Genomic DNA, 17,088 nt, shown 5'->3' with positions numbered 1-17,088 from the left:
ACCTGGACATAAGTCAGGGCTGCCCCCTTCCCGTGGGGCGACCCCTGCAGGTTGCTGCAGTGCCCACCCTCCCCTACACCCTTCCCCACACCGCGACCGCAAGACAGCGACCACCAACTGCTGCGCATGTTGCATTTCTTTTTCTTCCTCTGTACCACTGTCTCCAGCAAAAGGGCTCCTCATGGTTTTGCTTGTTTTTTTGTTTCTTGGTGCCTCATGTTTTAAGAAGAATGGGAGCGAGCATCTCTCCTCATAGAAGTGAAGAGTATTCCTATGTGTTTCATTACAAACAAAATGAGTCTTCATGCACCACACTCTGCCTGCTTCACTCGTGGGTGGCACCTGCGCAGCGTCTGAGGAGAGCAGGGACTTGGGGTGCCCTTGCCAGAGAGAAGCATTTCTTGTTCCAAGAGGAAGACCCTGAGGTCACAGAGCAGGTCGATGAGGGATCTGGGCCTAGAACTTGGTCTCTGCAGTAGAGTGAATCTGCAGGGCCTGGACTGGGGGGTCGGCCCTGGACTCTTCTCCCTCAAGGCTGCCTCCCTGAGAGGCAGGCGTGTTGAGGGAAGTGGCTGGAACTTCAGGGAGCCGGCAGGGAACCACTCCTGGGTCTCCTGTGAGCTCAGGTCTGAACTCAGTTTATGGGAGAGGAGATGGTGGCCCAGGGAGCCTCTTGCTGTCTGCGAGACCGTCCCCGTGAGACAGGAGCAGGGGCCTGGGCTGGCCCTGGAAGACAGCGCGCTCCGAGGGCAGCCGGGAGCGGCTACACTGGGAGGAAACCGCGCGGGTGCTGATGTCTCACTGGCCTTTCTCTCTGTGGCCTGGGGCTGTGGCTAGGAGGCTTGAAGGAGCTCAGCCCCTCCCCCCCATATTGCCCAGCATGTCCAGTGGCTTCCAGCTGTGGGTGGGCAGTGCTGCCTACCCAGTCTCCTTAGCGGGGCATACTGACCTCCCCCTCCCCCGTTAGCCATCCTGCCTGCTGGGACCCCCGGAGCCTAACCAGGCCGCCGTCTGCGCACAGCCTCCCATTCAGGACACATTCACATGCTGACCCTGTGCCAGCAACCAAGGGCCCAGCAGGGAGTAGGGCAGGAGGGGCTTTACCCTCGTGGGGCTGGCACTCTGGCTTGGGAGGCAGTCCCCACAAGAGGCACAGCAAAGCAACACGCTTTCAGTCCCCGAACGACTCTGCTGAGCTCACCAAACAGCTCCTCGCAAACAGCCTTGGGCCTGACCATAACATGTGCTTCTAGCCTGCCTTCCCAGGGTGGAATGCTCAGGAGCTCCATCCTTGCTACCCTGGGGCAGTCTGGTGTCACTCGGGTAGACTCTCCAGGAAAGCTGTCATCGGGCACAGGTGTCAAGCCTCACCTGTCAGCACGCGGGCTGATCATTCTTACAAAAGCCACTGTGCGTCTGACTTCAGAACTATTCACTTCCCTTCCCCAAAGTCTGCGGCTATGCGGTCTGACGGCAGGACCCAGGACAACGTCCTAAACCTGGAAAAGCACACAAGTATTCTTCACTTCCTCATGCTTTTTGGTTAAGGCTTTTTGGTTTTAAGGCTTGCTTCCAGGATCAGGAGAGTCTGTTAAATAATGCATTGTGGAAGTTTCTAAGAAATTTTTTTAGAGGCCTTTTAAAGTCTGAATGGTACCTGTCCCTAGGAATGACCTTTACACACTTCTGATTCATGGTTGGTGTTTGACCATGGAATTCAAGGCTGAGCCCAGCTCACCTATAAAATAAACACAGAGGCCAGGAAGTCTGGAAGGCATGGCCCAGATCAGTGTATGTGGTGCGGTGTGACGGCTCCCGGAAGGACTTCCTTCCTGGAGCACCCACCCCCTGCCCTGATTCGCATGGGAGCAGCCCAAGTTGGAACGGGAGACCTTTTGAAAACTCACAACTAGACTCTGGAAGAACAGTCTACTAGAGGACACTTCCTTGTCCCTGAGGGCATTTCTGCTCCTGGCAGTTCCCATGTGCAGCTTGCTCTGGCTCTCCTTGAAATCTCCTCCCGTGTTAGAGCCGTGTACAGTCCTGTGGTTAATAAACCTGGGCTCCTCCCAGGGAGGGCTGTGGTCCAGATGAGGCCACCTGGAAAGCACCTTGCTCATGCTGCCCGCCTGGGATCTGCCAGCTGAAAGCATCCCACTCACGACAGGACTGCCTGGCGCCTCCAGGACCTTCGGGCTGTGCTTGCCTGGGATTGGGACGGCAGGAGGCGGCAGGAAGACAGGAGGAGGCAGCTTCTCCTGCCACTTCCCCCTCTCCCCACCTTCCTGCTGGGGCAGGATCCAAGGGCAGCGTGACTGCCTGGGGCCGGGGAGGCAGACGGGAGCCCGCGTGGGACAGGACCAGAGGGCCCGAGAGCCTGGGGCCCTCCCTCGTTACACCTGAAGTATTTCAGCCAAACACCAGCAGCAGCAAAGTCCCCTGAAGGTTCTGTTTTCGTTTTCAGCCAACATCTCTCAGTGAAACTAGATTTTCAGTAATTTGTTAAGAAAACTTAGAGCTGGAACAAAGAGCGCCTTTGATCCACTTCCTGTTACACAGAGATTAGAGCCCCCACACTGACCCCTGTGAACCGAGAAAACGATGACGTACAATTAATGCTCACAGAACAAAAATTTAGGTTGTCATTTTTCTGCATTAATATATATTTTTAAATGCAATCTTTTATTATTATTATTATTATTTAATCCTCGTGTGAAGTTGCCAGATGCCCTTCCTCGGGGAGAACTGCCTTTTATGCTGCAACCGTGTATTTTCTACCTACTTTCATTTATGAAATGCTGCTAATGATAATTTTTTTGAAAAAATACATCTTATTTTGGCAAAATAAGATGCTTGTCATTTTGTATCAGACTAATGTAATTTCAGTTCTCTTCACATCTGTTCCATGGACTGGGGCAAAGGGCATTGAGGATGATATATGGCTCAGGTTACCGGAACTTGGCCCTTGTGTCTGGGCACCGGCCCACCCAGTGTGGGGCGGCATTCTCAGGTGGTGTGTTAAGCGTCCTGCGCCACATCGCTTCCAAGCAGATGTGCTCACACCATTCGATTTACATTTCCAAGGAGCAGGAGCCTTGTGGAATTTCAGGGCTCCACCCAGTAACATAGCCAGGGTCCCCTGAGACCCCTGCCGTGACTCAGGGGTCTGGAATCTCAGGGGTTGCAGAGAGCAAACACCAAAACATGGTTCACTCTGGGAACATGAGTGGAGCGTGAGGTATGCTCAAGAGCCGATCCTAGGTGCCTGGAGAGGGCAGTAGTTTCCTGCCCTGCTGGAATCTGTAGCACCTTTGAAGAAACGAGATCACAGCCCACACATGCAAAAACACCACGAGGCTGAACAGTGTACCCACCACCTGAGGCGGTGGGACACGTGAAAAGGGTGTTTTGTTTTGTTTTTTACTAAGTTGGAATGAAGACATCATTTCTGGCTAGACTGGTTAAGCGAAAAGTATATGGTGGTCAAGAAAATGTTTGCGAGCCCAGCTGCAGGCTCCACTTTCTCATTAACTATGGGCTGCTTCACGCCTCGGTCCTCTCACCCGTCAGTCAGGTAGGAATAATAATCATGCCTCTCTCACACAGTTGTTATGAAGATGAAAGGGCTGGGCTCATGGTAAGGCTTCGTGCACATGAACCATTGTTGTCATGATAGGTAGGATGACATTTGAGGAGAAAAATGCAAGGCAAATGGCAACTCATCCCTATTGCTCAAGGGAAAAGTCTGGGTTAATTCAAGGGCATAAAGGGAGAAGAGTTTGCAAATAATGAGGGAAAGATGTGAAATACAGGGAAGTCAAGGACAAGCCAACCTGCAGAGGATACTAGTGTGGTCACTCTTAGGAAAGTGGTCAGAAGATCAGAGAATCTTGTCAGCCTTTGGGAACATCCTCCCTGGAATAAGGAGCAGGACCAGTGTTAGAGAGAGCGGCGTTGCAGAGTCTCCTGAGCTGATGTGTGGGTGGCACTCTGCAGATGTTCAGACACCTGTCTGTGGATGAGTGGGTGAGGGCAGTGGGTGTGGATGAGATCCATGCAAGAGGGAAAAAGACCATAGTGATGCTCACTGACACCGCCAGCCCCTGAAGAGGAGGCAGACATGGAGCCAGGGCTTCCATCCCTACAAACTCCCCTCCATGATCCCATTTCTTAGGGTTTCTCTGATTTCCATTGCCTTCTGCCCTCTTGTTCATCACTATTCCTGGCATCCCAGTCTTCATCATAGTGAACAGGTTTGCAGGTTCAAATCGCCTCCCGGGCCACACCAGCTCTCAACACCACAGAAAACAACTTCAGGTGGCCAGAAGTTAAATGAATGAGCCACGGAAGATGGCGGTCAGAGTGCTGATGGGAGCTCTGTTCCCATGGCCTGAAATAGGATGTTCCAGGACGGGGAGTCACGGGCCTTGCTGGGTGCTGCCCGCGTCCCCAATCACACCCACCTTGGAGGAGGAACAGGGACCAGTCATTATGCGTAGAGACCCTATTATGTCCTAAGGGGATCTTAGGGAAAAGCAGATGGCAGTGGTCTGTTCTCGGGTATTTATATAAGCTACTAGGTGAAAAGAGCTTGTACAGTCCTAGAGAGCAAGAGCCAGAAGTTGTCCCTGAACACTGCGGCAGCTGAGCAGAGGGAAGATTTTCCCTAGGCCTTCCGTGAGCAGAAGCACGGGATGGGTAGATGAGTGCTGTGTCCGGTGCTGGGAAACAGGGACCTTCCTTCTGCTTCCGGGAGTTGTTTCGAAGCACATGCCCTAGATAGACCTGTGTCTGCCACTCAGGGATGTCTGAAAAGTGTAGCGCAGACAGAAAAATCACACGCTGATTCAAATGATAACCCCTTCCTTGCTTGGGATGGGCGGACCCCAAGACAAGCCTTTTGTGGAGAGAGATGGATGGAGTTGGAGTGAGTGAATGGGGTTGGGGTGCAGAGAAGGATTCAATCACCCTACTTAAGAAAAGACCCGGAGGGACCGGGGGACAGGAGCTATCCCGGAGGGAGAGAGCCATGGTTAGAGGTGCTCGAGGGTGTTTTGAGGATCAGTTCAGTTCAGTCGCTCAGTCGTGTCCGACTCTTTGCGACCCCATGAATCGCAGCACACCAGGCCTCCCTGTCCATCACCGTCTCCCGGAGTTCACCCAAACTCATGTCCATCGAGTCAGTGATGCCATCTAGCCATCTCATCCTCTGTCGTCCTCTTTTCCTCCTGCCCCCAATCCCTCCCAGCATCAGAGTCTTTTCCAGTGAGTCAACTCTTCGCATGAGGTGGCCAAAGTACTGGACTTTCACCTTTAGCATCATTCCTTCCAAAGAAATCCCAGGGCTGATCTCCTTCAGAATGGACTGGTTGGATCTCCTTGCAGTCCAAGGGACTCTCAAGAGTCTTCTCCAACACCACAGTTCAAAAGCATCAATTCTTCGGCGCTCAGCCTTCTTCACAGTCCAACTCTCACATCCATACATGACCACTGGGAAAACCATAGTAGCACAAAATTAAAAGGGACAAGATTATTATATGACATTTTTATATTGGATAGTTAGGGAATTTCATTGTATGAAATACTATAAAATTCTCTCTGTCCTCAAGACATCTTCAGAGATGCTTAAAAAAAAAAAAATTCATATATTAACATGGTGACACAAATTAAAAATACTGAGATATCCAGACCGAGTCAGGATCACAAAAGCCCCTTTTACTTGGATTGTACTTGGCTTTTCCCAGTAAATGACAGCAGCACTGTTGCCATCAGGTTCTGTCAGTTCATTTGGAAGCGAAAATATAAGAATCGTAACAGCTGAAACCCCAACTGGCTGCTCAAGCAGTCTTCTCAGCTTCTTGCAATTCCTCAACCTCTCAGGCCCCCTTCTCCACGGCCCCCAGCCCCACACCTTCCTTTAGTCTCAGGGACTCACAGGACAGGCCTCTCCTACTGGCGAGGGCTCTCCCCACTCTTCCTGGAGGGAAATGTGCTCCTCGCCTACGTGCCAGCCCTCTCTGACCTCACCCCGCATAACAGCAGGGCCAGCTGGGGCCATGTGATTTTCGAGGTACATTCCATTTCCTCCTGCCTCTGCCTCTGCGCCCCTTGTGTTTGACCTTGAGCCCATTTGGGCTCTCCTCTGCCAGCCCCGCCCCGTGTCCGGCTGCTGACTCACACCTGGGAGTTCCTGGAGGGCTGGCCCGTGTGCCCTGCGGGCTCTCCTTCTGCGGGCGTGTGGCCCTAGATGCCCATCTGTGGCTCACCAGCACCGCTGGCTCACCAGGAAGAGAGGCACGGCATGTCGTCATCAGGCGTGACCCGGCGAGCCTGCCAGGCCTCCTGGGTGCCACCCTGCGACTCTTGGCCTGGCAACTGCCAGCAGCCTGGGGAGGGGCTGGCAGGGCTCCCCTGGGCCCGGGCATTCCCCCTGCCGGCTCTCGTTTCCTGCCAGTCTCTTTGCCAGCTTCTCGTCTCCCCTGGATCTTTCTGCCTCTCGCTTTAATGTGTATGTCTAAGGGAGAAGACAAGCGCCAGGAATAAGACCGCCCACTCAGTGCTTACCCGCTTTCCAGTGCACTCAGAATCCTCGATTTCCGCCCACCCTGCCCCCACTGTGCTCGGGCCGCGGGGCTCTCTTCCCTTGCCACGATCGGTAATCCTCTCTTGTCTTCTCTCCCCAGGGTCCCGTGGAGAATGGGTCTGTGGCCTCCGCGAGCACTCAGAAGACAGACCCTGTGATGGAGCCAAAGCTCAAGGCGGTGGACTGGGAGAAGGTAGCGGGCACGGGGCAGGGCAGGGTGGCGCCCGGGGCTCGAGGGGCCGAGGGGAGGGGGCGCGGAGCCACCAGCGTGGCTGCTCATGATGAGGGGAGACGAGGACCCGGGGGCAGGCACCGATAGCTCACGAGCTTGACCTGGGGCAGTAAACGGCCCACCGTGGTGGTGGTTCCCCGGAAACCACATACAAGGTCTGGCTGCAAAGACCCCAGAGGGAGGTCCCGCACCGGGATCCCTGAAGCTGAGAAGGGCACGAGGACGAGGCAGACACGCCCAGCTTGAGCAGTGCGCGAGGCAGAGCGGCCCGAGCGCCTGCGACCACTGGCGGGAGGTCGAGACAGGCGGGAGCCTCTCCACGCTCGCTCGGAGACCAGCATCCGGCTGTGGTTAGGCGCACCCATGTGCTGGTCAGGGGCTCCTGGAGGGGCTGGGTGCTCACCAGTGGCGGTGGAGCCAAGACGTGCGGGATGGCATTGCCCAGGGGCACAGGAGGGAAGCAGACTGGGTGCATTTCCCTCCAGCCTGTTTTGTGGGACTTGCCCGCTGTCATCTTGCTGTCTCCTCCGGAAATAGACACAAGTGTTTACGTCCTTAAATATTCCCAACCCCTGCTGGACACTGGGAACGAAAGGCCAGTTCACAGTCTGGTGAGGAGGCCAGATCTCCCCCAGAAGATGTTATTACAACATGGGGAGATGCGAGGAGCGCACCCAAGGAGCACAGCTGACCGGAGGGCCCCACCGGTGGTTTGCCGGGCCCGTCTGACCGGGACCCCTGAGGCCCTGACCCCAGGGGCCCAGAGATGGCATTGGCACTGCCTCCGGGGAAGCCCGCCAGCCCAGGGCAAAGGCGCTTATGCGTCCTTCGATGGAGAGTCCAGGACAAGTGGCCCTGTGCCCCATTCCCTTCAAGGAGGCCTGTGACCGAAAGGGGGGTCGAGGGCAGGATGTTCCCAGAGGGCCCGCGGGACCTGTCTCCTGACCCTGACGCCAGACTCAGGCACGACTGCTCATCGCCCAGGCCGGGGCAGAGGATGGCGTTCTCGGTACCAATGGCTGGCTTCTCTGGAAGCTCTGGGGCTCTGGGCTTGCTCTAACATGACGAGGATGGAGGGGAGACAGCCAGTGTGAAGGGACAAGGGCTTCAAGCTAGTGAAGTCAGGACCTGGGCTTGAGAGAGGAGGCGCTGCGGTGCGAGCCGAGGAGACTGGATGGGGCAGGCCGGGGCGGGGAAGCCGCAGCGCGTCCACTCTGTGCTCAGCGGCCGGCGGGCGGTGCTCAGAGGACCCCATGGAGGGGGCCCCGGGCCAGCGTGTGGGGCTTGGCTTAGGGACTGAATGTTGGAAGGAAAGCACCCTTGAGAGAGCTGACCAGGCCTGGGGTGGGTGGCCAGAAAGAATCGCCCTAGAAGGGAGGGGGCTGTCACATGAGCCAGGCTGAGGATGGACAGATCACAGCCCTGCGCTGGGGAGGGGTCCTCCCGATGTCCCTGGGCTCCCCTAGAGTGAGGCGGGGGGTCACCCAGGCCTGTGTCGCCACCACTGCCCTCATCAAGGTGAAGACAAGACCTCTCCCCTCCCCCAGGCCCAGCCGCTGGCCCCTCGCCAGCATGCCCAGGTCACACCTGACTCATGCACCCTGCCTCTGTGGGTCTCTCTCTTGCACACACTTTCTCTCTTCCTCCTGTCCCTCTTCCTGCATCCCTGGACTAAGAGAGGGGGACAAGGACTGGTGTGCAAGAGGCCGTGGAGACCCCCTGTGAGCAATGGGGGGGTCAGCTTCGTGCCTCCTCCAGGCACCGAGAAGACCCAGCTCAAGGAGCTCACTTCCCAGGGAGAACGAACTGTGCTTTCCTTGCCTTTTCCCTTTTTTAAATCATCTACCATGTGGTCCGTCCCAGCCCTTCTGGGAGACCCCCATCTGTTTCTGACCCAGTCCAGGGGCCTCGAGGAGTTCTCGAGAGAGGCCAGGAGGGCAGGAGCTGTGTTGAAGCCAGGGATCTGGGGTGGACTTGCCAAAGCTAACCCTTCATGCTAAGGAAGGGCGTCTCGAATCCCCTGGCCTGGCCACCCGGCCCTGGAAGCTAGGGACAGAGTCAGCCATGCTGAGAAGAATGAGGGGAACAGGGATGGGGTGCTGAGGCACAGGGTAAAGATTCTGAAAGGACAGGGCCAGGAAGCAAGCCCAGCGGGCCCTGTCCTGCTCAGAGCTGCAGCAGCATCTGGCTTTCAAGCTCTGCCTGAGATTTTATTGGAATTTTTTTAAATCATACCTTCCATCACCTATTGGGCAGGACCCCAAGTTTCCTTGTGGGACAAGACACCAGGTAAGCTCCTCACCTCACGCTCTGTGCTACGCATCTCCCTGTCTCCTGGACGCCAGTCCGTGTGGAGCCTTGCCCAGCGGCAGTTGCTGGAGCGCACACTGCTCCTCGCTTCTGGGCACACCTGTCCCATTTGTCCCTCTGTCCTTGCTGTTTCACTGTGTCCTTGGCAGGGCTTCCCACTTGGAGTGCCAGCCTCCTGGGAACCAGATTGAGCTAGTATGGTTTGAGAGGTTTGCAGAACCCCCCGTCCAGATCCCCCTGGACAGTGGGGTTAGCACCAAATTAATTCTTCTTTTATTAAGCTCTTACCCTGTGCCAAACACTGTAGGCTAAACACTTTGACGATATTATTTTTTTGAAGTTGTCATTCTCAATTATGTCTATTATTTATCTTTCTAATTTATTGGGATATAGTTGCTTTACAATGTTGTTAGTTTCTGCTGTACAGTAAAGTGACTCAGCCGTATGTATACATATATCCCCTCCTCTCCCACCCTACCCCCATCCCACCCATCTAGGTCACCACTGAGCCGAGTTCCCTGTGCTATACAGCAGGTGCCTACTAATTACCTATTTTATACATGTATATATGTGTATATATGTGTGTATATATGTCAGTATATATATGTCAGGCTCAATCTCCCGGTTCATCCCACCTGCCTTTTCTGTCCCCCACCGTGTACACACATCTGTTGTCTGTGTCTGCATCTCTTTTCCTGCCTTACAAATAGGTTTATCGGTACCATTTTTCTAGATTCCATAATATATGCAATATTTGTGTTTCTGTTTCTGATTTACTTCACTCTGTATGACAGACTTTAAGTCCATCCACATCTCTGCAAATGACGCAATTCCATTCTTTTTTATGGCTAATATTCCATTGTATATATGGACCAAATCTTCACCCATGTGTCTGTCAGTAGACGCTTAGGCTGCTTCCATGTCCTGGCTGTTGTAAATAGTGCTGCAGTGAACATCGGGGTGCGTGTGTCTTTTTGAGGTACAGCTTTCTCAAGGCATGTGCCCAGTGGTGGGATCATATGGTAGTTCAGCAATCTACAGATTCAATGCAATCCCTATCAAATTACCAATGGAATTTTTCACAGAATTAGAACAAAAAATTTTACAATTTGTATGGAAACACAAAGACCCTGAATAGCCAAAGCAGTCTTAAGAAAGAAAAACAGCTGGAAGAATCAGGCTCCTCGACATCAGAATATACTACAAAGCTAGAATCATCAAGACAGTATGGTACCAGCACAAAAACAGAAATATAGACCAATGGAACAAGATAGAAAGCCCAGAGATAAACCCATCCACCTGTGGTCAGCTAATCTATGACAAAGGAGCCAAGAATATACAATGGAGAAAAGATAGTCTCTTCAGTGAGAATATCTCTTCAGATAGTCTCTTGGTGCTGGGAAAACTGGACAGCCACATGGAAAAGAATGAAATCAGAACACCCTCTAGTACCATACACAAAAATAAACTCAGGGCTGCCCTGGCGGCCCAGTGGCTAGGACTCCGTGCTCCAACGCAGGTGGCCTGGGTTCAATCCCTAATCCAGGAACTGGGTCCCACACACCACAACTAAAGATCCATCGCAGCAAATTAACTAATCAGTTATTTTTAAAAATAGTAAACTCAAAATGGGCTAAAGACCTAAATGTAAGATCGGACACTATGAAACTCTTAGCAGAAAATATAAGAAGAACACTCTTTGCCATAAATCACAGCAAGGTCTTGTTTGACCCACTTCCTACAGTAATGAAAATAAAAACAAAAATAAATGGGACCTAATTAAATTTAAAAGCTTTTGCACAGCAAAGAAAACCATAAATGAGATGAAAAGATAACCAACAGAATAGGAAAAAAATATTTCCAAATGAAGCATCTGACAAGGAATTAATCTCCAAAATATACAAATAGCTAAGGCAGTTCAATTAAAAAAAAAAATCAAAAAATGGGTGGAAGACCTAACTAGACACTTCTCTTCTCCAGAGAAGACATCCAGATGGCCAAGAGGCACATGAAAAGTTGCTCAGCATCACTAATTGTTAGAAAAATTCAGTACAATGAAGTGAATACCTCACATGGTCAGAATGCTGCTGCTGCTGCTAAGTCACGTCAGTCGTGTCCGACTCTGTGTGACCCCATAGACGGCAGCCCATCAGGCTCCCACCTGTGGGATTCTCAAGGCAAGAACATGGAGTGGGTTGCCATTGTCTTCTCCAATGCATGAAAGTGAAAAGTGAAAGTGAAGTCATGTCCGACTCTTCTCGACCCCATGGACTGTAGCCTACCAGGCTCCTCCATCCATGGGATTTCCTAGGCAAGAGCACTGGAGTGGGGTGCCATTGCCTTCTCCGCATGGTCAGAATGGCCATCATCAAAAAATCTACAAACAATACAAGCTGGAGAGGGTGTGGAGAAAAAGGAACCTTTCTACACTGTTGGTGAAAATGTAAATTGATACAGCCACTATGAAGAAGAGTATGGAGGTTCCTTAAAAATATTATCTTTTATCTAATTTCGGGCAGCTCAATGGGTAAAGAATCCACCTGCAATGCAGAAGATGCAGGAGACTCAGGTTCAGTCCCTGGGTCAGGAATATCCCCTGCAGGAAGGCATGGCAACCCATTCCAGTGTTCTTTCCTGGAGAATCCCACGGACAGAGAAGCCTTGAGGGCTACAGTTCATGGAGTCGCAAATAGTTGGACACAACTGAGCACGCATGCACGCCCCTCTAGTGTAGCTGGAAGGGATCTGGTTCAAGTCTGAGCTGCCTCTGATGCTAGGAAAGAGTGAGGGCAGGATGAGATGGTTGGACGACATCACTGACTCAATGGACAAGAGTCTGAGCAAACTCCAGGAGATGGTGAAGGACAAGGAAGCCTGGCGTGCTGCAGTCCATGCAGTCGCAAAGAGTCAGACATGACTGAGCAACTGAACAACAATCTGGTTTCATTCTTCCAACAACACAAAGAGATAATGATCCTGATTTAACTCATGAGGAAGAGATTGTCTCCTGCCCAAGGTCAAAGTCACTCAGCTGGTTAGTTTAGGGGTCACAGCTGAGCGCCCTGACCTGCCCCACCCATGGGTCCTAGAACACTTTTACCCTGACAGCTGGCCCAGAGAAAGACCCTGAGGCCTGTGACTGGGGGGAAGGGGGGTGGCAGAAGGCGAGGGGGGCTGAGCAGGCACTCGGGGAGGCCTCTTCCCATCCCTCCCCAGGCTAAGCCAGACTCCAGCAGCGCTTGCTTCCCTCCGGCTCCTGGAGGCCTCCAGTGGGAGTGAGCCGCTCTCTTCCTTTAAAAGACAGGTGGAGTCATCCAGCCAGGCAAAATGCAGGTCCCCAACCTCCCTGCCCCTACACACAGAGACACACACAGACACACACCCTCGGCATCAGGGGCTGCCTGGCAAAGATGTCGATGTTGACCACCTGGGTTTTATCCTTTCACAGCCCCCAGGTAAGTCACTGAGAACTCAAGTAGAGCCTGGATTGGAACCAGGGCCCCCCGGGAGCTCCCTTGGAGGGGGCCGGTCTTGACATCATGGTCCAGGCTCTCTCCCCAGGACTCTGACCCCCAGTCACCGGGGGCCCCCGTGAGCCTCCTCCCTCCCTTGGCCCACCCAGAGTAGCAGTCTGGAGGGCGTGGCTGTGGAGGAACCCATGGGGGCTTCCCCAGGACTGTCCTCCCCGCCCAGTTTTCTCCCTGCTCCCTGCCCCCACCGCGGATCCGCCCCTATGCTCATTGTCCGTCGCTCTGTCTCTTTGCAACCCAAAGGACTGCAGCCTGCCAAGCAAAGAATACCGGAGGGGGTTGCCGTGCCCTCCTCCAGGGGATCCTCCCAGCCCAGAGATCGAACCCAGGTCTCCTGCACTGCAGGCGGATTCTTTACCACTGAGTCACTAGGAAACCCTCACCTAAGAGCTCAGCAGTGCTCAAAACTATCCCCAGGGAGACACCAAGCAGGCTGGGCTCTGCCCTCTTTGTCCCTGCAGGGGCACTGGACCCGGCAGGCCGGGGGCAGGAGCGGCCGCCTGGTGACCACAGACAATTCTGGTCTGTTTTCCCGTCAACAAGAGGAGGAGATTATTCCTGCCCCGTGTTGTGTAGGCTTGTCAGGAGGATCTGGAACAACCTACAAACGGGGACGAGAAAGTGAGCTGCGGTGAAAGTCCACCCGCCGGTGTGGGCGGGGCGCCTGGGCGGGGCGGCAGGGCGCTGGTGTGATGGCGGTGCACCTTCCCGACTCTCTGCGGGCCTCCCAGCGCTCATCTCCTGGAGCGCGCAGAGCGAGCCTGAGGTCCCGTCCTCCGGTGCAGGGAGGCTAGGGAGCCGGTATGCAGGGCAGAACCCCTCCTGTGGGCTGGAGCTTGTCCATCTGGGAGACCCCAATTAGACCTCATGGGACGGGCCTGCAGCGACCCCTGCGAGGCCACCAAGAGCCCCCGTGGGTCACACACTAGACTCCGGTGCTGGGTCCCTCACAGCCTCTGTGCCAGAGAATTCACTGCCCTGGGGGGCCCTGGTTAGGACCTCGGCCCGGAGCTGAGCGGCACGCACAGCTGAGCTGTAGCCTCAGTCTCCTCATCTGTCAGAGGGGCTCATCAAAGGCGGCGACTAGCAACATTCTGGCTTCCAAGAACAGTAGACCTGGAGTCTGAGCCCAGGGGCTTGCGACAAGCCCGCCGAAACAAGAGAGGGAATTCTCCTCCCTACTCCCGTTCTCGCTGGTTGGAAGCCCGTCCCGCCTCCTTGGCTCAGAAAGCTGCCCTGGAGCGGTGTGCCTGGGGCTTGGGTGCGCGTTGCTGGGAACAATCGCCTCGGCTCCTGTCGGGTGGTGGGCGGAGCTGCTGACGCCGAGCCGCTGCCCCCTCGGCGCGCCCCTCACCCCCCACCCCCAGCCCGTTTGTGCCTCGCCTCGCCCGCGGATGAGCAGGTTCCCACTGCCGAGCGGGAACTGCCCCGGAAAGAGGTCTGTGCCCCCCGGCCCCGCGCCGCCCAGGACGAGGGGCCCCTGGGAAGAGGATGAGGCAAGAAGAGAGGCCCCCTCCACCCTGGCAGCACCCTTCCACCCGCCCTCCGGGCAGCAAGCTGCCTTGTCCCCCTGCCAGCCCTGCTGCAGCTGCATTCCTGGCATAGCCGGGAGACTCCCGCCCTCTGCCTCCTGGTGGGGCAGGGAGGGGGACGCAGGGCCGCCGCTCACCCTAACTGCTGTGCACTTCCTGGGGCTTGGCCTGTGGCCCCAGGTCTCTGCGTTCATCCCAGCCTCTCTCCCCGCCACACACAGGCCCCCAACAAGCGCACTCCAGAGCCGTGTCTGGGGGGGTCCTCACCCTCATCTGTGCAGTCTGGCTTTAGGTGGCTGCATTGAGTCGATGCCACGCTGTCTTACCATCAGGTTCCACTGCTGTAAAAGGAGGATTTGCTATTGTGAGGAGGACAATGAAGCCCCCCACACGCCTGGGCTGGTCCCCCTTCCTGTCCCTCACCCAACCTTCTTCTGAGGCCGGGAGACTTTTGCTGACACCTTCCCTGTGTCCCCTGAGCCTCAGGAAGTAGGGGTGCGAAGGGGCCAGGAGCAGGTCCAGCTCCAGAGAAAGAGAGTCGTGTGTGTGTATGTGCATGCGCGCGCACGTGCATATGTGTGTGTGTGTGCATATGTGTGTGTGTATGTGTGTGAAGTGGCCAAGCTATCCTGGCCAGGTAGAGCAGGAAGTGACATTTATCCTGAGTCCCTTCCTGCCTCATTGGGTCTGGGCTGTCATCTCTTCATGTCTTGCCGTCGTCGCTTCTGGGCCAGTTGCATGTTGGAAATGACCAGCGAGTGAGCGGTGTTGAGTATATTCCAACACCCACCTGAGATGCTCATCAGTGAGCAGGGTGCCGCTGCTGCTCAGTCCTGTCCGACTCTGGGCGACCCCATGGACTGTAGCCCGCCAGGCTCTTCTGTCCCTGGGATTCTCCGGGCAGAAACACTGGAGTGGGTGGCCCTGTCCTCCAGGGGATCTTCCCATCCCAGGGATCGAACCTGGGTTTCTTATGTCTCCCGCATTGGAGAGTGTGTGGAGGATGCTATGAGCTGGGGGAGGTGGGAAGGGAGGCTCCTGCTATAGGACCAACCAGCTCCATCTCAAGAGTCACCTAACCCCTCTGGGCCTAAGAGTCCTCCTTCTCAAAGTGGGGAGGAAGTCAGCCAACCTGAATTTCTACACTTAAAGTGGAAGGGTCGCTTTCCTTCCCCTTTGGGCTGGAATCCTTGCTTTTTGCTCACCTAAACATTTCTCCCTGGGTCTCAGCTGAATTAAGCTCACAAATCCCATGCTGTTTTCTGCGCACTTCACAAAATAAAGGGAAAATAGGGAAAATTTGCCCAAACTGCTTCTTGGCTGAAAAAGAGGTCTACCTGTTTGCAGTGCTGTGCCACAGCTGGCAACTTTTCTTGTCTAAGGTAGCTGAGTCTGAATTAAGTGTCGTGTGCATGCAGAAGTGGACACATAAAGACCAGACAGAGGTGATAGCAACTGAGAAAAACACCAAAAAAGGCATCACTAAGATGAGCAGATAATCTAGAATATTTTCAATACTTGATCAATGCAAGCAAGTCAAGAAGTGAAGAGCAAAGCAGGCAAATAGCAAGGCAACCTTAAAGGTAAATGGACTGAATACTCCAGTTAAAGTGGGGACTTCCCTGGCGGTCCAGAGAAGTCCCCACTTCCAGTCCTAGGGGTGCGGGTTCCATCCCTGGTCAGGGAACTATGCTATGCAGCAGGATCAAAAAAATTAACGATAAAAATTCAGAGAGTGACTGGATGGAAAAGTCAGACTCGACTGTACACTGTCTGCAAGGGACGCACTTCAAACGTGAGACGTGAGCAAGGTGAAAGTGAAAGGGTGGGCAAGGTAGATCATGCAGCCGCTAAGCATGAGGAAGCTTCTACGAGAATCAGACGAAAAGGACTCAGGACAAGAAGTCCTTCTACCAGAGCCTGTATTTCCCAGTGATAAAGGGGCCAATTCATCACAGTGTCTTCACTGAGCAGTCTCTGGCAAGTTCCTCAGCTTCCATTTCCCCATCTGCGTCCCAGCAGCAATGCCACACCTGCCGCGTGAGGGGTCCGGTGGGGATCGGAGGGCTTAGCTCCTGTGAAGGATCCAGAGCCACGCTCAGCACGCGACCAGGGCTCTGTGACTCTCCGCCCTCGGTGTCGGCACAACAGGGACAAAGCCTCATGCGCTTGCTGTGCTCCTGACCGAGCTGCTCTGAGGTGGGATTCTGTGGTCTGTTGCAAGATAAGATGTAAACACAGACCACTAGCTGGTCCTCCAGTTCTTTGCTGGTGTGTGTAAGGGAGACACAGGGAGAATGTGTGTGTGAGAGAGCCGAGAGGCAGAGGAATGGCAGGAATGAGTCAGCCGGCGCCCAGTGATCTGTTTGCTAGACCCAAGGCGAGGAGGCGTGAGGACTGGGGCCAGGAGGACTGTCACAGTCAGCCAGGGTTTGGACGGTCGCCTGGTGTAACTGGTGCTGCGTGGGATGGTGCTGGGCTGCCCTGGGTCATCTTCCAGCCTGAGAGGCATGAAGGCTGTCAGCACCTGGGACCTGCCAGGCTCACGTGGCCAGAACCATGGCATCTTTGGGCCTTTCCCCCTGGGCTCAGGCAGAGAGAACACTTGGGGACCTTCCCCACTTGCCCCGAGACCCTCGCCCTCTGCTCCAAGGCTGTCATGGCATGGCGGGGACCCTTGCTGGGCCCGGGCCAGCTGCGGCGCGGAGGCCTGTGCAAGGAGCAGGTTCCCGCTGGGGCTATGGGGAGGTGGGCTTGTGGACTACAGTCGATGCTTCCTCCCTGGCTTCCGTCCTCCACACGTATCCACGTCCGTTTTCTCCGCTCCTTTCCGGACACCACCTCCCTTCTCACTCGCGGTGGCAGCCTGACCCCCTGCACTGGAGGTTCATTGAACCCCCT

General features: G+C 54.7%; 1 protein-coding gene across 1 annotated transcript in view; it reads left to right on the top strand.

The window, feature by feature from the left end:
• Window positions 1-17,088, top strand: part of FA2H (fatty acid 2-hydroxylase) — a 53,671-nt gene that overhangs the window by 23,781 nt on the left and 12,802 nt on the right. The window contains exon 2 of the mRNA XM_068991621.1: window positions 6,684-6,776. Within this exon, the coding sequence (XP_068847722.1) occupies window positions 6,684-6,776 (93 nt within the window). The remainder of the gene's footprint in view (window positions 1-6,683; window positions 6,777-17,088) is intronic.

This window comes from Capricornis sumatraensis, chromosome 20 (genome assembly GCF_032405125.1).
Source record: "Capricornis sumatraensis isolate serow.1 chromosome 20, serow.2, whole genome shotgun sequence".
Taxonomy (NCBI): Eukaryota; Metazoa; Chordata; class Mammalia; order Artiodactyla; family Bovidae; genus Capricornis; species Capricornis sumatraensis.
Note: the sequence above shows the minus strand (reverse complement) of the source record. Positions and strands in the feature narration are given on the sequence as shown.